The sequence below is a fragment of the Neopsephotus bourkii genome, unplaced genomic scaffold, assembly GCF_033783945.1.
Source record: "Neopsephotus bourkii isolate Nb327-2 ecotype Australia unplaced genomic scaffold, CSIRO-AGI_Nbou_v1 NB_284, whole genome shotgun sequence".
NCBI classification, from domain to species: domain Eukaryota; kingdom Metazoa; phylum Chordata; class Aves; order Psittaciformes; family Psittacidae; genus Neopsephotus; species Neopsephotus bourkii.
In genome coordinates, this window is record NW_026900793.1 from 357,115 (window position 1) to 373,882 (window position 16,768).

At 48.0% G+C, this 16,768-nt stretch overlaps 1 protein-coding gene across 4 annotated transcripts in view; it reads left to right on the top strand.

Moving 5' to 3' along the window:
• Nucleotides 1–16,511, top strand: part of RAD54L2 (RAD54 like 2) — a 45,146-nt gene extending 28,635 nt beyond the window's left edge. For 3 of the 4 annotated variants that reach the window (XM_061346918.1, XM_061346919.1, XM_061346920.1), the window contains exons 5-21: nucleotides 425–657; nucleotides 1,128–1,310; nucleotides 1,585–1,718; nucleotides 2,978–3,174; nucleotides 3,688–4,030; nucleotides 5,642–5,819; nucleotides 6,409–6,660; nucleotides 7,248–7,366; nucleotides 7,674–7,789; nucleotides 8,766–8,865; nucleotides 9,210–9,415; nucleotides 10,524–10,699; nucleotides 11,432–11,628; nucleotides 11,740–11,936; nucleotides 12,412–12,501; nucleotides 13,056–13,148; nucleotides 13,354–14,843. In XM_061346918.1, coding sequence (XP_061202902.1) covers nucleotides 425–657; nucleotides 1,128–1,310; nucleotides 1,585–1,718; nucleotides 2,978–3,174; nucleotides 3,688–4,030; nucleotides 5,642–5,819; nucleotides 6,409–6,660; nucleotides 7,248–7,366; nucleotides 7,674–7,789; nucleotides 8,766–8,865; nucleotides 9,210–9,415; nucleotides 10,524–10,699; nucleotides 11,432–11,628; nucleotides 11,740–11,936; nucleotides 12,412–12,501; nucleotides 13,056–13,148; nucleotides 13,354–14,342 — 3,803 coding nt within the window. In that variant the 3' untranslated portion in view covers nucleotides 14,343–14,843. Of the gene's footprint in view, nucleotides 1–424; nucleotides 658–1,127; nucleotides 1,311–1,584; nucleotides 1,719–2,977; nucleotides 3,175–3,687; nucleotides 4,031–5,641; nucleotides 5,820–6,408; nucleotides 6,661–7,247; nucleotides 7,367–7,673; nucleotides 7,790–8,765; nucleotides 8,866–9,209; nucleotides 9,416–10,523; nucleotides 10,700–11,431; nucleotides 11,629–11,739; nucleotides 11,937–12,411; nucleotides 12,502–13,055; nucleotides 13,149–13,353; nucleotides 14,844–16,405 lie in introns of those variants that run through there. The other variant, XM_061346921.1, reaches the window with a different exon arrangement.
• The last annotated feature ends 257 nt before the right edge of the window (nucleotides 16,512–16,768 follow it).

Sequence of the window (16,768 nt, forward strand, 5' to 3'; positions counted from 1 at the left end):
TTGTCCCATATGGATCTAACCTGACACTTCTGTGCCACTCTGGTAGAGTGCCTGATTTCCTTGATGGTCTTTAGACATTATATCAACAGATAAAATGCGTTTCTGGGTTTGGGAATTAAGAAGACTTGTGGAGGAGACTTACAGAAACTGTCTCATGTTCTGTTTGGATCAGCTTGGGGTAATGTTCTCAGAAACATGGGGAAACTCATGGAAACTCATGCTTTTACATGCTGGTCTGAGGGGCCTGATGTGTGCACAATGCATTGTGCCTACTTGTTCAGAATAGGTCATTAGGCAATTGTAGAACTATAAAACATGGTAGCCTTATTTTCCTGATACGATTTTTTGTTTTCTCAGCAGCATGATAATCCTGATAGCACGTTAACCTTTACCCTTACTCTCTGCTGTTTCGATTACATTACAGAAGTGATTGAGCTGAGTTCAGGAGAGGATGATGCCCTCCAAATTGTGGACAGCAGTGACTCTGGCAATGAAGGGGAGGAGGATGGCAGTGAAGAGAGCAGTGGCTCTCATGTGAATGATGCCTTAAATCAGTCAGATGCTCTGGGGCAAGTCATTGTCAATATCAACCATCCACCAAACGAGGAGGACATTTTCCTAGCTCCCCAGCTTGCACATGCAGTAAAACCTCATCAGGTAGGCTTTAATAGTCTTGAAAATGCAATTAATTCAGGTAATTGTAATCTCAACAGAACTTCTTTGGTGGGCTCTCTGACCCCTCAGGTTGTGGTGGTGGCTGTTGTGGACAGGGAAATGGTAAGGACAAATTAAAGGAAGGCCAGGGCTATTGCTATCATCAGACCTTTGCAGATTTAGATGAACACTTTAAAAATAGAATTATATTTATACTCAAACTAATCAACCCCAATTCAGATTCTCTGGATATATGTGAAATTTGATTTTCTGTTATATTATCAGGAAGTTTTATGAGTATCTAAAAATGTTTTCTGAGCTCTCCCTAGATTAGAGTACTGTAGTGAACTTGAAACATCCCTTTTATATCTTCATGGTTTGTGCAATCCTGATGTGCTTACCACTCTAAATTCATACCCACCTTGTTTTTTTTCCTCCTGCAATTCTAATACCTTTTATACTTTTCTGTCTAGATTGGTGGGATCCGATTCCTGTATGACAACTTGATTGAGTCTTTGGAGAGATTTAAAACCAGCAGTGGGTTTGGGTGCATTTTAGCACATAGCATGGGCCTGGGGAAGACAATACAGGTCATCTCTTTCTTGGATGTACTTTTTCGGCACACAGAGGCAAAGACTGTTCTTGCCATTGTACCTGTAAGTAGCCATGTGAAGGGCTGGCTGTGGGGCTTCTTTGCCCTACTTCTTTCTTAGCATAGAGAAGATCAATTATTTGTTGCATCTCATGACAAGCTCTGTCACACCCTTGCTGCTCTTCTCCCTCTTTCGTCCCCTATATCCCTGAGTTTACATGCTGTGGTCTGCTCCTGTCTGGGCACAGCTGGGTGTCATTCCCTGTTCTCATTTTTACTCTTAAAATCCTGAGTGCCTCAGTTGGGTTTTTAATCCTTCCATGGCTAACTTCTTTCAGGTGAATACACTCCAAAACTGGCTAGCAGAATTCAACATGTGGCTCCCAGCACCTGAAAACCTTCCTGCTGATCATAACTCCAAAGAGGTCCAGCCCCGCACCTTCAAAGTCCACATCCTGAACGATGAACACAAGTACGTGCCACTAAAGCCCTTTTGAGCCCTTGAAATGCATCTTATGGAACTGTTATAAGTATTGCTGTTGCAGACTGTTTCGTTTGGGCTAATTCTGTGCCCTTGACTCCCAGATCTTTACCCCTCTGCATTTGTTGTGGATACTGTCTTTGAAGGGAGGATTTTGGTACCTGGGAAAGAATAACTGCCATTCATTCAGTGTTTATATCTTGTACTTCCTTCTCACACTGTTCTTCTATATATGCTGAGATCAGGAACCCAGTTCCAGAGACAGAGCTCCTTCTGCAGAGAGGTGCAGAAGTGCTATGGTTTGTTTCTGGTGATACACTGCTAGTTCTGTCAGAAGCTTGGGATTCCTGAGGCATGTGCTCCCTCTACCAGGTGTCTCTCATTTTAAATGTGGATTGTTTTTTTCATGAGATTTTTCACACACACTGGGATTCCTTTACCCAGCACTGTGACTTTCTGTGAATTCTGTTGTCCTGGAGGGATTCTAGCAAGTTATACAAAGCCTCCTTTGTCCAGAAAGGAGAGATTAGTGATTGCAGTTACAGCCTGGTCTGAAGTATATTCTTGGCTCATGGGTCTCTGCTTCCTTTCTGATCACTTGTCTTGCATGGCTCAGGACAATGTAGTGATCCTAAGGAGGAACTCTCTGTTTATCACATATGTTCGTGCACTTAATCTGCTGAGATCTTCACCTTCTGGGTGGAATTGTACTTTGAATCTGCTGATGCTACTTCAACCATATGTTTACTATTGGATAGGATCTGGTGTGCTCTGGGAGGATTGAGTGAGGATGGGGTCTTGATTTGAACCAATTCTGAGCAGGCTGGCAGAGAAGGAATAATTGAGGGACACTAGCATTGGAAGAGATGACAAGGCGGGCTAAACAACTAGACAGTTACAACCATGTACGTTAATGAAAATGTTTTTTGCAGAGGTCATCTCCTTAACAGCTCTTTAAAAAGGTGCTCTCGAGTTTGACATGCTTTTGTACATGAGAACCTTTTACAGCTCAGTTCCTGTCAGGATTTGTCATTCTCAACCTGCTACTGTGGCACATAAGAGACAACTTTTCTTTTCCTCTACCAGATTGTGTCCTGAGGAAACTTCATTGTATTCCTCTGTCTGGTTTGAAAAGTGGTTTAATTAATTGAACAGGTTTCTTTTGCTCTGGGCAGACTCCAATCCAGTAGTTCAAACTGAAACTGGAGAGAACGCTTACAGCTTATTTGGCTGATTGGTTTGTTTTGCAGGACAACAGCTGCACGTGCAAAGGTGGTGAATGACTGGGTGACAGAAGGTGGTGTGCTGCTGATGGGATATGAGATGTACCGTCTTCTCTCACTGAAGAAGTCCTTTGCCACTGGCAGGAAGAAGAAAACAAAGAAACAAGCTGGCCCTGTCATTATTGACTTGGATGAAGAAGACCGGCAGCAAGAGCTTCTGAAAGGTGGGAAGCCAGTCCTTGAGAGAGATGAAGAGTGTGATCCTGTTGTCCAGCTATCAGCTCTGGCAGCCCAGGGAAACAACCTATAACTTACTTTTAGCATCCCTGACACAATCAAATTCTGCTGGGCAGGATCCTCTGTGGAGATAGAAGGTTGTTGAGCTTTGGTTTAGTCCTTTGTTTCTTGCAATAGCTGTAAGTAAGTATAAAAGTTTGGACTTGAGGATTTGTCTGTGTGAGATTTGCCAGTCCTATCTGATGCAAGAAACCCAGATTGATAGAGTGTAGGTCATTGAGCAGAAATCAAGGCACAATTATGTCTGGTCATTATGACATTATGCTCAATTGGAGCTAGTCACATTTTATCTCCTGAATCAGCTTTGCTCTCTGTCACTCATGAATACCGCTCTTTTTCAGAACTGCCCTTCTTTTTCCGTTTGTCAAGTTGGTGACCATATAAAATCACAACTTTGTCTTATTCAGCTCTAACTAAGACTTCATTTTCCTTGTCCTCAGGGATTGAGAAAGCTTTGTCTCGCCCTGGCCCAGATGTGGTTATCTGTGATGAGGGACACCGGATAAAGAACTGCCATGCCAGCACTTCGCAGGCCCTGAAGAACATCCGCTCCCGCCGGCGGGTGGTGCTGACTGGCTACCCGCTCCAGAACAACCTCATTGAGTATTGGTGCATGGTAGACTTTGTCCGGCCTGACTTTCTAGGCTCTCGTCAGGAATTCAGCAACATGTTTGAGCGCCCTATTCTGAATGGGCAGTGTATTGACAGCACCCCTCAAGATGTCCGTCTCATGAGGTATCGCAGTCATGTCCTGCATAGCCTGCTGGAAGGCTTTGTGCAGCGGTGAGTCCACAAAGAGTTCTTGATGGTAGTCCATGCAAAGAGTTCTTTCATCCCAAATTAGCCTGCTTGTTTACTGAGTTTATTGCAATATAGTTGATCTTAACTGCCTTATAGAATCGTAGAATCATTTAGGCTGGAAAAGACCTTGAAGATCATAGAGTCCAGCTATTAACCTAACACTACCAAGTCTGCCACTAAACCATGCCCTTAAATGCCACATCTGCACATATTTTGGATACCTCTGGGGATAGTGACTGAATCATTTCCCTGGGCAGCCTGTTCCAATGCTTGACAACCCTGTCTGTGAAGAAATGTTTCCTAATACCCAACCTAAACCTCTCCTGGCACAGCTTTGAGGCCCTTTCCTCTTGTCCTGTCACTTGTTACCTGGGAAAAGAGACAACAGCCACCTCATTACAGTCTCTGTTCAGGTAGTTGTGAAGAGCAGTAAGCTTTCCCCTGAGCCTCCTTTTCTCCAGTATAAACAGCCCCAGTTCATTCAGCTGCTTCTCACACAACTTGTGCTCTGGATCCTTCACCAACTTTGTTGCTGTTCTTTGGACCCACTCCAGTACCTGTCTTTCTTGCAGTGAGGGGTTCAGAACAGAGCACAAGATTCAAGGTGTGGCCTCACCAGCGCCAAGTACAGTGGGATGATCACTGCACTGGTCCTGCTGGCCACACTATTGCTGATACAAGCCAGGATATTCAACTGGCTGTTGATCAAGACCCCCACGTCCTCTTCCTCTGGGGAGCTTTCAAGCCACTCTGCCCCAAGTCTTAGTGGTGCATGGGCTTGTTGTGACTCAAGAGCAGGACAGAATACTGAGCCTTGTTGAACCTCATACAGTTGAGTTTAGCCCATCAATCCAGCTTCTTAGGCTTGAGTTTTAAATAGGTACCTTAATTGTGTTTCTGGGAGGATCTTAAGCATACAGAGGACATTCTTGGGTTAGCAGCTCCATATTTACCTCAGAATCTCTGTCTTGTTCAATTTGTTGACTGTAAAGTGGTCCTTATGGCTCTGTTTTGCCTTGTGGTTAGAAGTAAAGTTGGTTTGCTTTGGTACCACAGTCTCTGACAATGGAGAATAATATCCCTAACTGCACGAGTGATTTCAGTTTTATTTTGATGTCTTAATAGTTAATTTCAGTGTGCAGTTCTTGACATACTTTACCCAAGGATCTGAAAGTGTTTCATGAGCCTTCAGTCATGAAAAGTGACAGTAACTCCACTGCTCTGGAAACAAATCAGCTTTGCTTCTCAGGTGAGGGTTCTAAGATGCTGGATCAGTGATTTGAATGGAGATTTTGGTCATTGGCAGAGCTAAAAAGAGATCATGGAAAACAGGACTTCATCACCCTCTTAACACCACGACCTGTGCTAGAAGATTATAACATTCGAGATCTCTGTAATTGTGCTTACAGTTGGTTTTGGCTGCAGGGAGACTATCTTGGAAGTGTTGTGCATGAGAGAAGTATGCAACTAGAGGTCTTTTTCCCTGCAGCCAGGTGGACAAGAAGTCAAAATCTTACTATACAGGCACCCACAGAGAGATCAGATGGGAAATTCCCTTCCCTCTATTAATCTCTCTCTTTATTTCCTCCACAGGCGAGGCCACAGTGTGCTGAAGGTTCAGCTCCCATCTAAGGAAGAACATGTCATTTTGGTACGTCTATCAAAGATCCAGCGGGCCCTTTATACGGAGTTCATGAACCGGTTCCGAGATGCAGGCAACAGTGGCTGGCTGGGGCTCAACCCACTCAAAGCTTTCTGCGTCTGTTGTAAGGTAGGTTTTGGCAGGAGATGTAAAGAAATATTCTAGGATGTAAGGGAAAGCCAAGAATAGGAGTCAAAACAGGAGCTCGGAATGTGATTGACCAGGCACATCTTCTCTCCCCAGAGTGCCCTGCAGTGGCCTAGCAGAATTGTTATCCCCACTTCCAGAACTGGGGTGCAGAGATGTTAAATGTCTTTTTCGTATTTGTGTAAGAAACCTGCAGCCATCAGCTGGTACTTTTATCTCTTTACCTGCTGCAGTGCAAACAGGCAACTTCCTCTGTGTTTGTGCTATGTGGGATGCACAGTGGCCTTTTGGTTTTTTCTCAAGGAAAGAATTGAGCAGTTTTAAAGTTGGGATAGCCTGAGTTAAGATGGCTTATACCTTGTGTTGTGGCAGAGTCATGTTTCCTGTTTTCAGTACCTTAATGCAGTCACACTTGTTTTCTTTGCAGCGCCTTGCAATTCCATGTGGGGATGGTGAGATGATTGAGCTATTACTTCTTTCCTTTGAATAGCTGCGGGAGTTTTCAGTCCACAATCATTGGCAAGCAGCAGGCCAGCGCAGGCCTAACCACTTTCTTTTGTTACCCCTTCAGATCTGGAACCATCCAGATGTGTTGTACGAAGCTCTGCAAAAGCAAAATCTGGCAAACGAGCAGGATTTAGATGTGGATGACCTTGGCACAGCAAGTACTAATTCCCGCTGCCAGCCTCAGGGAATTAAAGTCAAAACAGAGAGTAATGCTTTGGCATCACCAGCTGGAGAAGCTACCAACAGCAAGTTCCTCCAGAGTGTTGGCTTCAACCCTTTTCAAGAGAGAGCAAATCAGGTCGTTACTTATGAGTGGGTAAGTACCAGTGGTAGAAAACTCTTCATTTGGAGTGTTATGATAAACATCAGTTAGACACTTTGGAAGACTGTAACTGTTTTTGTTAAGGCATTTTTCAGAAGTAGGACAAAGAAAAGACTCCTCTCTTTAAGAGTTGGGAATTTCTCTTTACCACATGGCATCTTGCTAAGCATGTCTGCAAGGTGTTAGGGTGAGGTTTGGGGGACTCTCCTGAGGCTGGAGTGCAGGCAGCCCTCTTTCATACCATTGATTTCATCTGACCAAAAAGGGTGTTTAAAAAGGTGTTAGGGTAAAGTTTAATCTAGATAAGATGGTGGTGAATTTAGTGGGCTGAAGGAGAGGTCTTGGGATAAAGAGTCAGGAGAGGTTAAGAGGATGCTCATTCGTCCATACTCCAAGAAGGCTGTCATCTGGAGCTTCTGGAATGTGAAGTAGGCAGCAGTAGTTGGGAGTGACATTGTCACTTGAACCAACTGAATGTCTGTAACCTCTCTGCAATGACTTATTTCTCTCATCAGCATTCACTGTTGAACTGAACAGTGAATGAGCAACTCCACCTGTAATAGTATTCTGTTTCTTGGTAGGCCAAAGACATCTTGTGTGATTACCAGACAGGAGTCTTGGAGAACTCACCTAAGATGGTGTTACTCTTCCACCTAATTGAAGAAAGTGTGAAGCTTGGAGACAAGATCTTGGTCTTCAGGTAAGCAAAGTTTCAACCACTGATCCTACAGTCACTAAATGCTGGAGTAGTTGGACCCCTCCTGGTACTAGGAGGTTGTTACACAAGGTGAATAGTGTGGCAGTTCCCCTTTTCTCCTTTGTTGTATTAAATCCTGGTTTTCCTCCATGGATTTTATACTTCTGCCACTATCATTTATTACTGAGAGGTGTGCTGCTGCACACTGGGGTTTGATAACCACCAGTGCTGGCATGGTTGGGAAAGAGTTATGATTCTCCACCTTTGCTGCTGTGGGGCATTCTCCTGAACAGAGATCTTGATTTTGCAGCCAGAGCTTGTCTACCCTATCTGTCATTGAAGAGTTTTTGGCAAAGAGACCTATGCCGAGTCCTCCAGGCTCAGATGGGGGAGTTCACAACTGGGTCCGAAACATCAACTATTACAGTGAGTGCAACCAATCCTCCTCTCTTTCGAGGTGACATTGTTTGATCCTCTGTGATGGACTAATTCCTGAAAGTCACCTACCTTCTTGTAATTGTCCCTGTGCATGAAAATGCTCTTTTGAAGCATTCTTCTGATGAAGTTTCTTTCAGATTTCCTACTTTAGGTGCTTGAGAAGACAAAGTCAGTTAGATAGCAAATAACTGATAATTTCTAAATCCTCTTTTCAACATCTTATTTAGAAGATGTTAGACATATTTAGCAACTCGCCTACTAGTGCTTTTTTAAGTTGGAAAAGTTACTTTTTATTTCCCATTTGGCTATCTTCTAGATCTTGCTTCCCAAGCCAGAATCACTGTGGAATGCTTCCACTAGCTCAGGGCTGTGAATTCCTCCTCCCTTCTTCCCCAGCTTTAAATCTTGTCCTGGCATGGGCGGTTGTTTTGTGTGGCTACTTTACAAGCCAGGACTGAGAGGAGCAGTGAATATGGTGTTCCTGATTTTTGCAGAGCTGCCAGAAGTAAGCTGCTGCCCAGGAACAGAGATGATACCCCCTGCACTCCTTTAGACCAGTACTCTCTGTGCTCAAATCCAGTCTTTGGGGTTTTGCCAAAGGCTTTCATTATTTTGCTTTCTCTTGTTCCTGCTGTTCTTGCTTGCTATCCATCTTGCCTAATACAGAACCTTAATGGGCTAGGTGTTTTGTAGCTCTCCCAGTCCTGGTCTTGCCAAGCTTGAATAATGTTTCACTTGATCTTTCAGTTGAACAAATCCCAGCCTGGCTGACTGTATTGCACCTGCCTGACTGGGCAAATTAGAGGTACAGAGTGGCCCAGCTGAGGTCCTGGAGTGCATGGCTTGAGGCAGACTCGTAATTGGTTCTGAGCAAGTTACAAAGCTCAGTGTTTGGGAAGTGGCTTTATTCTGATGGGATTCCCCCAAACAGAGCTTTTAAATGTGTCTTCAATTTCCTTCTCAGGACTGGATGGCAGCACCTCTGCCTCAGAAAGGGAACGACTGATTAACCAGTTCAATGATCTCAGCAACACCTCTGTTTGGCTCTTTCTTTTGTCCACACGGTAAGTTGGCTGGAGCAGAAAGCCAGAGTGGAGAACTCGCACACTGATGCTCTGTATGCTCACGAGGTTTCAGTTCTTAACTTTCTTCATAACATGGTCTCAAGACTCTATGGGATGATAGTGCCATCTGCTTCTGAATTCCCTAGGGGTGTAGAATTTTAGCCTTAGTCCTCTGCAACACTTAACAACAGTCTTGGAAACCAGACATGGGTTTGAAGTTACCTGCATGATTGGAGGGAATGTTCCATAGGCGTTTCATGGACTCTTGGCTGTGATGATTGTCCCTGCCTAGAAGCTTTGAAAATTGGCCAAGGCAGCAATTTGAAATTTGCCTTTATTTCCAGTGCTGGGTGTTTGGGTGTTAACCTCATTGGAGCAAACAGAGTGGTGGTGTTTGATGCTTCTTGGAACCCATGCCATGACGCCCAGGCCGTGTGCCGAGTGTACCGCTACGGGCAGAAGAAGCCATGCCACATTTACAGACTGGTGTCTGATTACACTCTTGAGAAGAAGATCTATGACCGTCAGATCTCCAAGCAGGGCATGTCAGGTAATGTTGAGGGACATGGCACTCCACTCTTAGTTTTTAGTCCTTTTAGATCCTTTAAGTTCCATTTCTGTGGTTTTCATAACCTCTGGTTTCATAAGGTTGAGAAGCAGACAGCCAAAGTGACAGAGATACTATCCTAGGGCTTTGCTTGACATTTATGAGTTGAAAGTGACGTGACATCCTATAAGCAATTCATGGCAGAGCAGTAGGGGTTGTAGAGCCAGCATCCTGCAGCAGGGCTGTGCACAACCTGTCTTCAACTGGTTGTTTAAATAGCTCTGTGCTTCAATTTTCCAGCAGCAAGAGGGGGAAATAGCGAGATTAAAATACATACTGATACCTTTGACTGATAGTGCTTACTTAAGGGCCAAGAATAATGAATTCATTCCAGTTCTGACCTGCGCTTGTACCAGAAATACCTTTTGTGCTGGTTTGTGCCAGCTGTCAAGCTGCTCTCGTAGAGCAGGCAGCTGAGGGTTGGGGTGACCCAGAAACAGTTCTGCTGCCCATGTCCTTCTTTGTCTCGAAATCTAACTCCAGAGACAGCAGCCCAGCGTGCTGTCTTGCACTCGAGGTGGAGACCCCTGGCAGCTGGCCTGGCTCCCAGGAGAGTCCTGGCTATGAATGTTTTCTCCATGTGCTCCCATTTGCCCTGTGTGCAGGAATGAATGTCCAAGGAAAACTTTAGGCTCTTGTGGGCGATGGACCATTGCTGTATTTCTGAGCTTTCAACAGAGTTATGAAAATTTCAGTTCCTGGTTACTAACTTGAGCTTTTTTAGTGGGACTTCTGGGAGGGCACATACTGACATAGCTGCAGTTCTGTCTCAGGGCTTGTATGTTTCCCATTTTGTGATGTGAGATGGGACATCATCTGTAATTAGCTTCATGTTTGTGTATGCCAGTAGCCCAGTGATTGCATTGCTGTGCAGTGTGGAGGACAAGGCATTTGTCAGCCTGATTTGGTCAAACAGGCTTTGAACGTGGCTGACGTTTGCAGAAGGCTTCTGAGGATGGTGCAGATGGCAATGAGGGAGCTCTATTAGTGTAGGAAGGGCAGCACTATCTATCACTTCCCTTCTCTGCTCACCCTGCTCCCTCTTTTCCAGATCGGGTGGTGGATGATCTGAACCCAGTGTTGAACTTCACTCGACGAGAGGTGGAGAACCTGCTGCATTTTGTGGAGGAGGAATCTGACCCTGCTCAGCTCTCCCTCAATCCAAGCAAGATAAAGGAGTCTGTTCTACAATTAGCCTGTCTCAAGTATCCTCACCTCATCACCAAGGTAAGATCAGCCTGCTTCCTTGCTGGCACAGGCAGTAGGTCTGAAGGAGTCTGACTGTGTGATGATGACATGGTGGCCAGGAGGATACGTGTGTGTGCTGGTGCAAATAGGTAAAAAATCCTCTACAGGGGGCCCTAAGAGCCTTGCAATATCTTCTGCACATTTAGAGCCACCTCTGTCCTGATTAGGTTTGGGTGCAGGTTGTAGGGCATCCCTTTCTTCAACTTGGTGCTGGGTGGGAAGGTGGCAGTGGCATGTCCCAGCTTGCTGCCACCTCTCTTCCTGGTGTGGCTTTAAAACAAAGCTGTGACAGCCAGCACTTGCCTGTGTTGTCAAGAGTTCCCCTGGCAGGGTGGTGCTGCACAGTGGGCCTGTGACCGCGTGCCATGGGGCTCTGGTGTCTAGTATCTTGGTAGTCTCTGTGCTTGTGCTCAGCCTGGCCTTTGGCTTGTGGGTTTTACTGTGTGCTCATGGTAAGCAATGACCTTGGCTGGGCAGGCTTAGTGATGGCTTAGCTGTCTCTCTCACTCTTCAAGCTGAGCTTTGGTCACATCCAAGCATTGCCCCACGCATGCTTTGCTGTGCCCAGCTCTGCCTCCAGCTCCCCTCTCTGCTGCTCCTGCCTGGGATGAAGACAGTGCTGATGCAGGACTAGGGTGGCTGCCATTTGAGGCATGTTGGTTCCCTCTTGTGGTATGTTGGTGTCAAAACCTCGGTGCTGTGGGGTTGCAGGAGCCTTTTCAGCATGAGTCACTGCTGATCGACCGGAAGGAGCACAAGCTGACCAAGGCAGAGAAGAAAGCAGCCAAGAAGAGCTATGAGGAGGAAAAGCGAGCATCCGTCCCCTATACCCGGCCGTCCTACGCACAGTATTACCCAGCCAGTGATCAGAGTCTGACAAGCATCCCTGCCTTTAGCCAGAGGAACTGGTGAGTACCTGCCTCTTCCTTTTCTTCCCGTGCTATAGACATGAAATGAAGAGGCAGAGGATGCTTATCCCTGTCAATTGAGGCACTGAACTTCCCTCCTTCTCTCACTAGGCGACCAGCCCTCAAGGGTGAGGACAAGCCAGTGGCAAGTGTCCGCCCAGTTCAATCCACTCCCATTCCTATGATGCCTCGGCATGTCCCCATAGGCAATGCAGGATCAACCTCAAGTTCCAACCCTGCTGTCAATTTTCCCATCAACTATCTACAGCGAGCTGGTGTCTTTGTGCAGAAGATTGTCACCACCACAGGTGAGTGGCTGATGTTCACAGTGAGTTGAGCTGTAATGCCCATGGTGAATTGAGGAGTAGGGTGAGTTGCTGATGCCCTCATGGGCTGTAGGCAGATGGCCACCAGAAGCACTGATATGACCTCTGCATTTGAGTGGTTCCTCTGTACCTGGGGGACTTTGCCTGCAGGTGTCCAAAGGGGATGGGCCTAGTGAGTTGTTTAGAGTGAATTTCCCGTTAGAGGGCCTTAAGTACCATCACCAATTGTCCTTGTTGGAACAGGGGAGATGCTGTGCCAGAGCAGCATGGCTTTTGCTTCCTTGGAGCCTCTGCTCCTTTCTGATGCTGCTCAGAAATCAACCCAGGGCTTGCTTCTAGCAGCACTTATAGAAGAAACTGCACTGAAGCTAAGGGGTTTGGTGGTACATCTCCCCACTCCTGACTGTGGCTGGTGTGTGATTTCATGGGCACTGTTCTGTTTCTTCCCCACTGCCAGATATTGTGATCCCTGGTACGAACACATCCACTGATGTACAGGCAAGAATCAGTGCTGGAGAGAGCATCCACATCATCCGAGGGACAAAAGGTAAGGCTCTGTCTTGGTAAGACTCGTGGATAGGGTCCTAGCCAATGCTAATTAGCAAAGACAAGGATGTGAAAGCATGAATGAGTCCCTTGAGAGGAAAAGAAACAAGAAGGGGAGGAGATCTAGACTTTCAGTGGCTTGCTTGCAGCCCATGCTTCGGGTGTGCTACCATAGCTGATGTGTCAGGACTATTGCAACAGTGGCTGCTCATGCCTTTGAGAGGAGCTGTTGAACTTTGTGGCTTGGTGTCTCATTTTCACAACACATACTGCATATACTGTGGCAGCGAAACACTTCCTGGTGCTCCCAGAGCAAACTTAGTCTCAAGCATGAAGTTCCACATTTCTGTCCCACAGCACATTGGGAGGGGGAGCTCCAACACAGGAAAGCTGAGAGTGGAAGTGATGAATGAGGAAGGGGGCAGAAACCCCTCACTGACCTCCCTGCATGATCTATGGGCTGGCCTTTTGCAGCACTGCTGTCCTATTCCTGTCCAGGCAGTCTCACAGGCTCATGGATTCAGGATGAATGAAGTTGTTCTGCCTCTGTTCCAGGGACGTATATCCGGACCAGCGATGGGCGGATTTTTGCTATCCGGACCACTGGGAAGCCAAAGGGCAACGAAGACCGTCGAACAGCTGCCTCAGGTAGGGGCTTGTGAGTGCTGTGTGGGGCTTACTCACATGCTTTAATACCCGAGTGTCTGGGGTGGTGTTCCTTGGCCATGTTCCATCATGCCTGTGTTCAGAGGAGGCCCCACAGTCTCCCCATGATCATCCCCACCTTCCTTTCCGCTGTTGCCTCTCATCTCCAAGGTTGGCTTTCTCACCTCCTCCGTCTCTTTGTTTCCAGGCTCCCAGAGCTCATCACTGGAGTCCACAAGCAACGGCAGACACAGTGCCTCATCACCGCAGCTCCCCAGTGCAGAGGAGCTCACTCGGCCCATATCCCCTGACAGCCCCGAGATCATCAGCGAGCTGCAGCAGTACGCGGAGGCAGCGGCTGCCCGGGAGTCCCGGCACAGCTCTCCCAGCACCAACGCAGCACAAGGCCTCCCTGCCCGCACGGACAACGCGCCCGGCTTAGCAGCCCGAGGAGCTGAGCAGCATGTGGGGATTCACTGCATGGCTCCCTCCGTGTCCTCCGCCCTGCCAGCCACCAGCCAGCACGTGGATGCCCACTCAGTGTTGGACTTACGGGGCAACAAGCGCAAGTCAACCTCACCGTCGGCTCCAGAGGAGCAAGCCCGCCGGCAGCAGAAGAAGCGGCAGTTGCCATCGTCCGTGCAGCCGTACGAACACGGGTACCCCGTCTCTGGTGGGTTCACCATGCCTCCTGTCTCTTTAAACCACAACCTAACCCATCCATTTGCTTCCCAACCAGGAAACTCCTTATACATGGGCACTGGCTCCTCTTATTACCAGCTGCCCAATTTACTCCCAGACCCTCATCTGGTGTTCCCTGTGACTACTGACCCTCTGCTGACAGCCGGCACCGCCAGCTCTTCTGCTGCTACCTCAGTCACCGCCAGCGTCCCCTCATTCATGCTAAACCCTTCTCTGACAGGGGTGCTGCCCAATTACTCGCTTCCCTTCACGCAGTCACTCCTGCCCGAGCCCAGGATGTTTGCTCCTTTCCCAGCCCCCGTCTTGCCTAGCAGCCTTCCCAGGAGCATGGCATCTGCCTACCCTGGCTACATGTCCCCTCACTCGGGCTACCCGGCTGGGGGCCTCCTTCGGTCCCAGGTGCCTCAGTTTGAAACCCAGGAGGTCCCAGAGGTGGGATGCAGCTCTAATGACGAGGACAAAGACGACGATGTTATAGAGATCACAGGGAAATAATGGGCCCAGCTCCTGGTCGGTCTCAGCTCTGCCAGGAGGCAAAAGTTGCAGGACGTTTTTGGGAGTCAGGATTTCCCCTCTGGGCCACTGCAGCAGGTGGAGAAAGATGCGAAGGGTGTGGCGTGGGGGTGGTTTTGTTTCGTTGTTCCATTTTGTTTCGTTGTTGTTTTAGCTGTTAAGGATCTGAACTGTATTAGGGGCTGGGAGATGGGAGGAGGAGAGAGAGGACCCATGAGGGCCTGAGGGCCGAGGGGAGCAAGAGCCAGGGGAGGAGGGGAGCAGCAATGCAAACCATAGGAGTGCCTCCCTCCCATGCTCTGTCTGTCTGTCTGTCACTGTTCTCTGTCTTGTCTGGAAGGGGGAGGCTTGGTGCTGCAAGTCAAAGCCCTTCTCAGGCCTGGAGGCACAGGCTTGACCACTGGCAGGGCCGAGCTCCCTTTCACATGAACTGCCTTATCTGTGAACTTCTCTCACTCCTGGAGGTGTGGGCTTGGGGTGGGGGGGGTGACTCCAGGGACGAAGTGTTTTTACTGGGGAGGGAGTGGGGTGGGGGGGGGCTTCTACATCACATATGGGGGGTGGGATTGATGTAAGAAAAAGAAGAGAAAAAAAGAAACACCCCACAAACAATTTGTGATCCTCTTCAAATCCACATGGAACTAGCGTGAGGGCTCCCGGCAGCCCCTGCCGCAGGGCTCTGGTGGGGGCTCCCCTGGGCCCTTCGGGAGGGTCCCATCCAAGGTAGGTTGGTCCTGTGGTTCTCATGCCAGCTCTGTGTGCCAGATGAGTGAAGCAATCCCAGATGTCTCAGTGGCCATCAGAGGGGAATCCTGGTGACTTCCCTGGTTCTGTGGCTTTTCCATGGCCATGTCCCACCCAGCTGTGGCCCACCACAGGAGGTGGGCTCCCTGCTGCTTCTGAACAGTTCAAGGCAAGGGAGAAGGTTGGAGGGACACACACACACACTGGACCCAGTGCTGGTTGCTGTTGAATCTGTGATTGAAGCAACTTCCCCCTGCACAGAATCTCTACATTAATTTATTTCTTGAAGGCATTGTATTTATTGTTTGGAGGAGTCTTTCTACTTTTAAACTCATTTCCATGTTAAAAAATAAAATGCTGGCCTCCATCGTGCAGTGGTTGCTTGTTGGGTTATCTGTGTGGGGAGAAGCAGCCGGTTGACCAAAGCATAGCCTAGAAGCAGGGCCAGCTGCGGAGGTTGCCTGTTTCTGAGCCGTGTCATGTTGGCTGCATGTGCCCATCAGGGGATCATGTCAGAGCAGGGAGGAGCTGCTCTGCGTGTTCTGCAGCAGCTGGAAAGAGGATGGAGTCCTCTTGTTGTGTTGGGGCAAGTAGAAAGGCTGGAAAGCCTCCCATGCTCCTTCCCAGTGAGGAAGAGGGCTGTGGGGCATGCGGAGTTAGGAAGGCAGAGCTGCTGTGCTTGGCTCAGACCAGCTCTGCACATGGGAGCAGAGGCTGGCCCTAGCCCTGGCAGCAAACATGCTGGCTGCTTACCTTGGTGCAGGGCTCCTGAGGAGAGGCTGGGCTACCCAACTGCAGCTGGACTTGGTGTGTGTGACTGTGTGTGAACATGTTAGGATGGAGACTTGGAATCCAGGAATCTCTGTGTCGCGTCTGTGTTACGAGGCAGATGTGCTCCCTTCCTTATGTGGGATGTTCCTGGGACCTTAGAGCACTGGTAGCTTGTAGGGGACCTCTCAGGCTGCGGAAGCTGCAGTCACTGGTGTTTGCTGGGACCAACTAGTAGGAAAGAGCGGGATGTCCTGACATCCTCCATCAAAGGGGCGATGGAAGATTGGGACCTCCCTTCCTGAGTGAGAGAGGGGTGTGTGTGCATACGTGCATTACAAAATCATAATAAAAGATGTTACGGGGCTTTCCTAGTGTCTTTCTCTGTTCAGTGGACATTGTCTGTCAAACATAACCACACCATTCATAGAAGCCTTAGATCAACAGTTTAGCTATGCAAATTATTTTAATTATTTTTTGAAAAAAAAAAAATCAAACATTAAAATAGTGCTTTCTTCTTTAACATATCCTAGGAGTTGAAAACCGAGGGGTTCTGAGCAAACTGCTGGACAACTTGTCTTTGGATGCACCATGGAAATAAAAATCAAACCCCCCCACAAAAGTAACAAAGCAAATTAACTGATGGTGTTCATGCAAGTTTCTCCAAAGACTTGACAGTGCTGCATCTGTGAGTCGTGCCCTCCTGTGCTCTGTGTGTCCACCTCATGCCCAACCCTGTGACACTGATTGTATGACGAGCTTGCCCAGATGTCCGTTGCATTCCTGTGAGGCTGTCAGTTTGCCGGTGGATTTGGGGAATGGACCTAGGCAAGGGCTTTCCTTGTCCAGAGTAGCGAGTGTTGAGACCCGTGGGTGCATGCGGGAGGCCGGAGTGG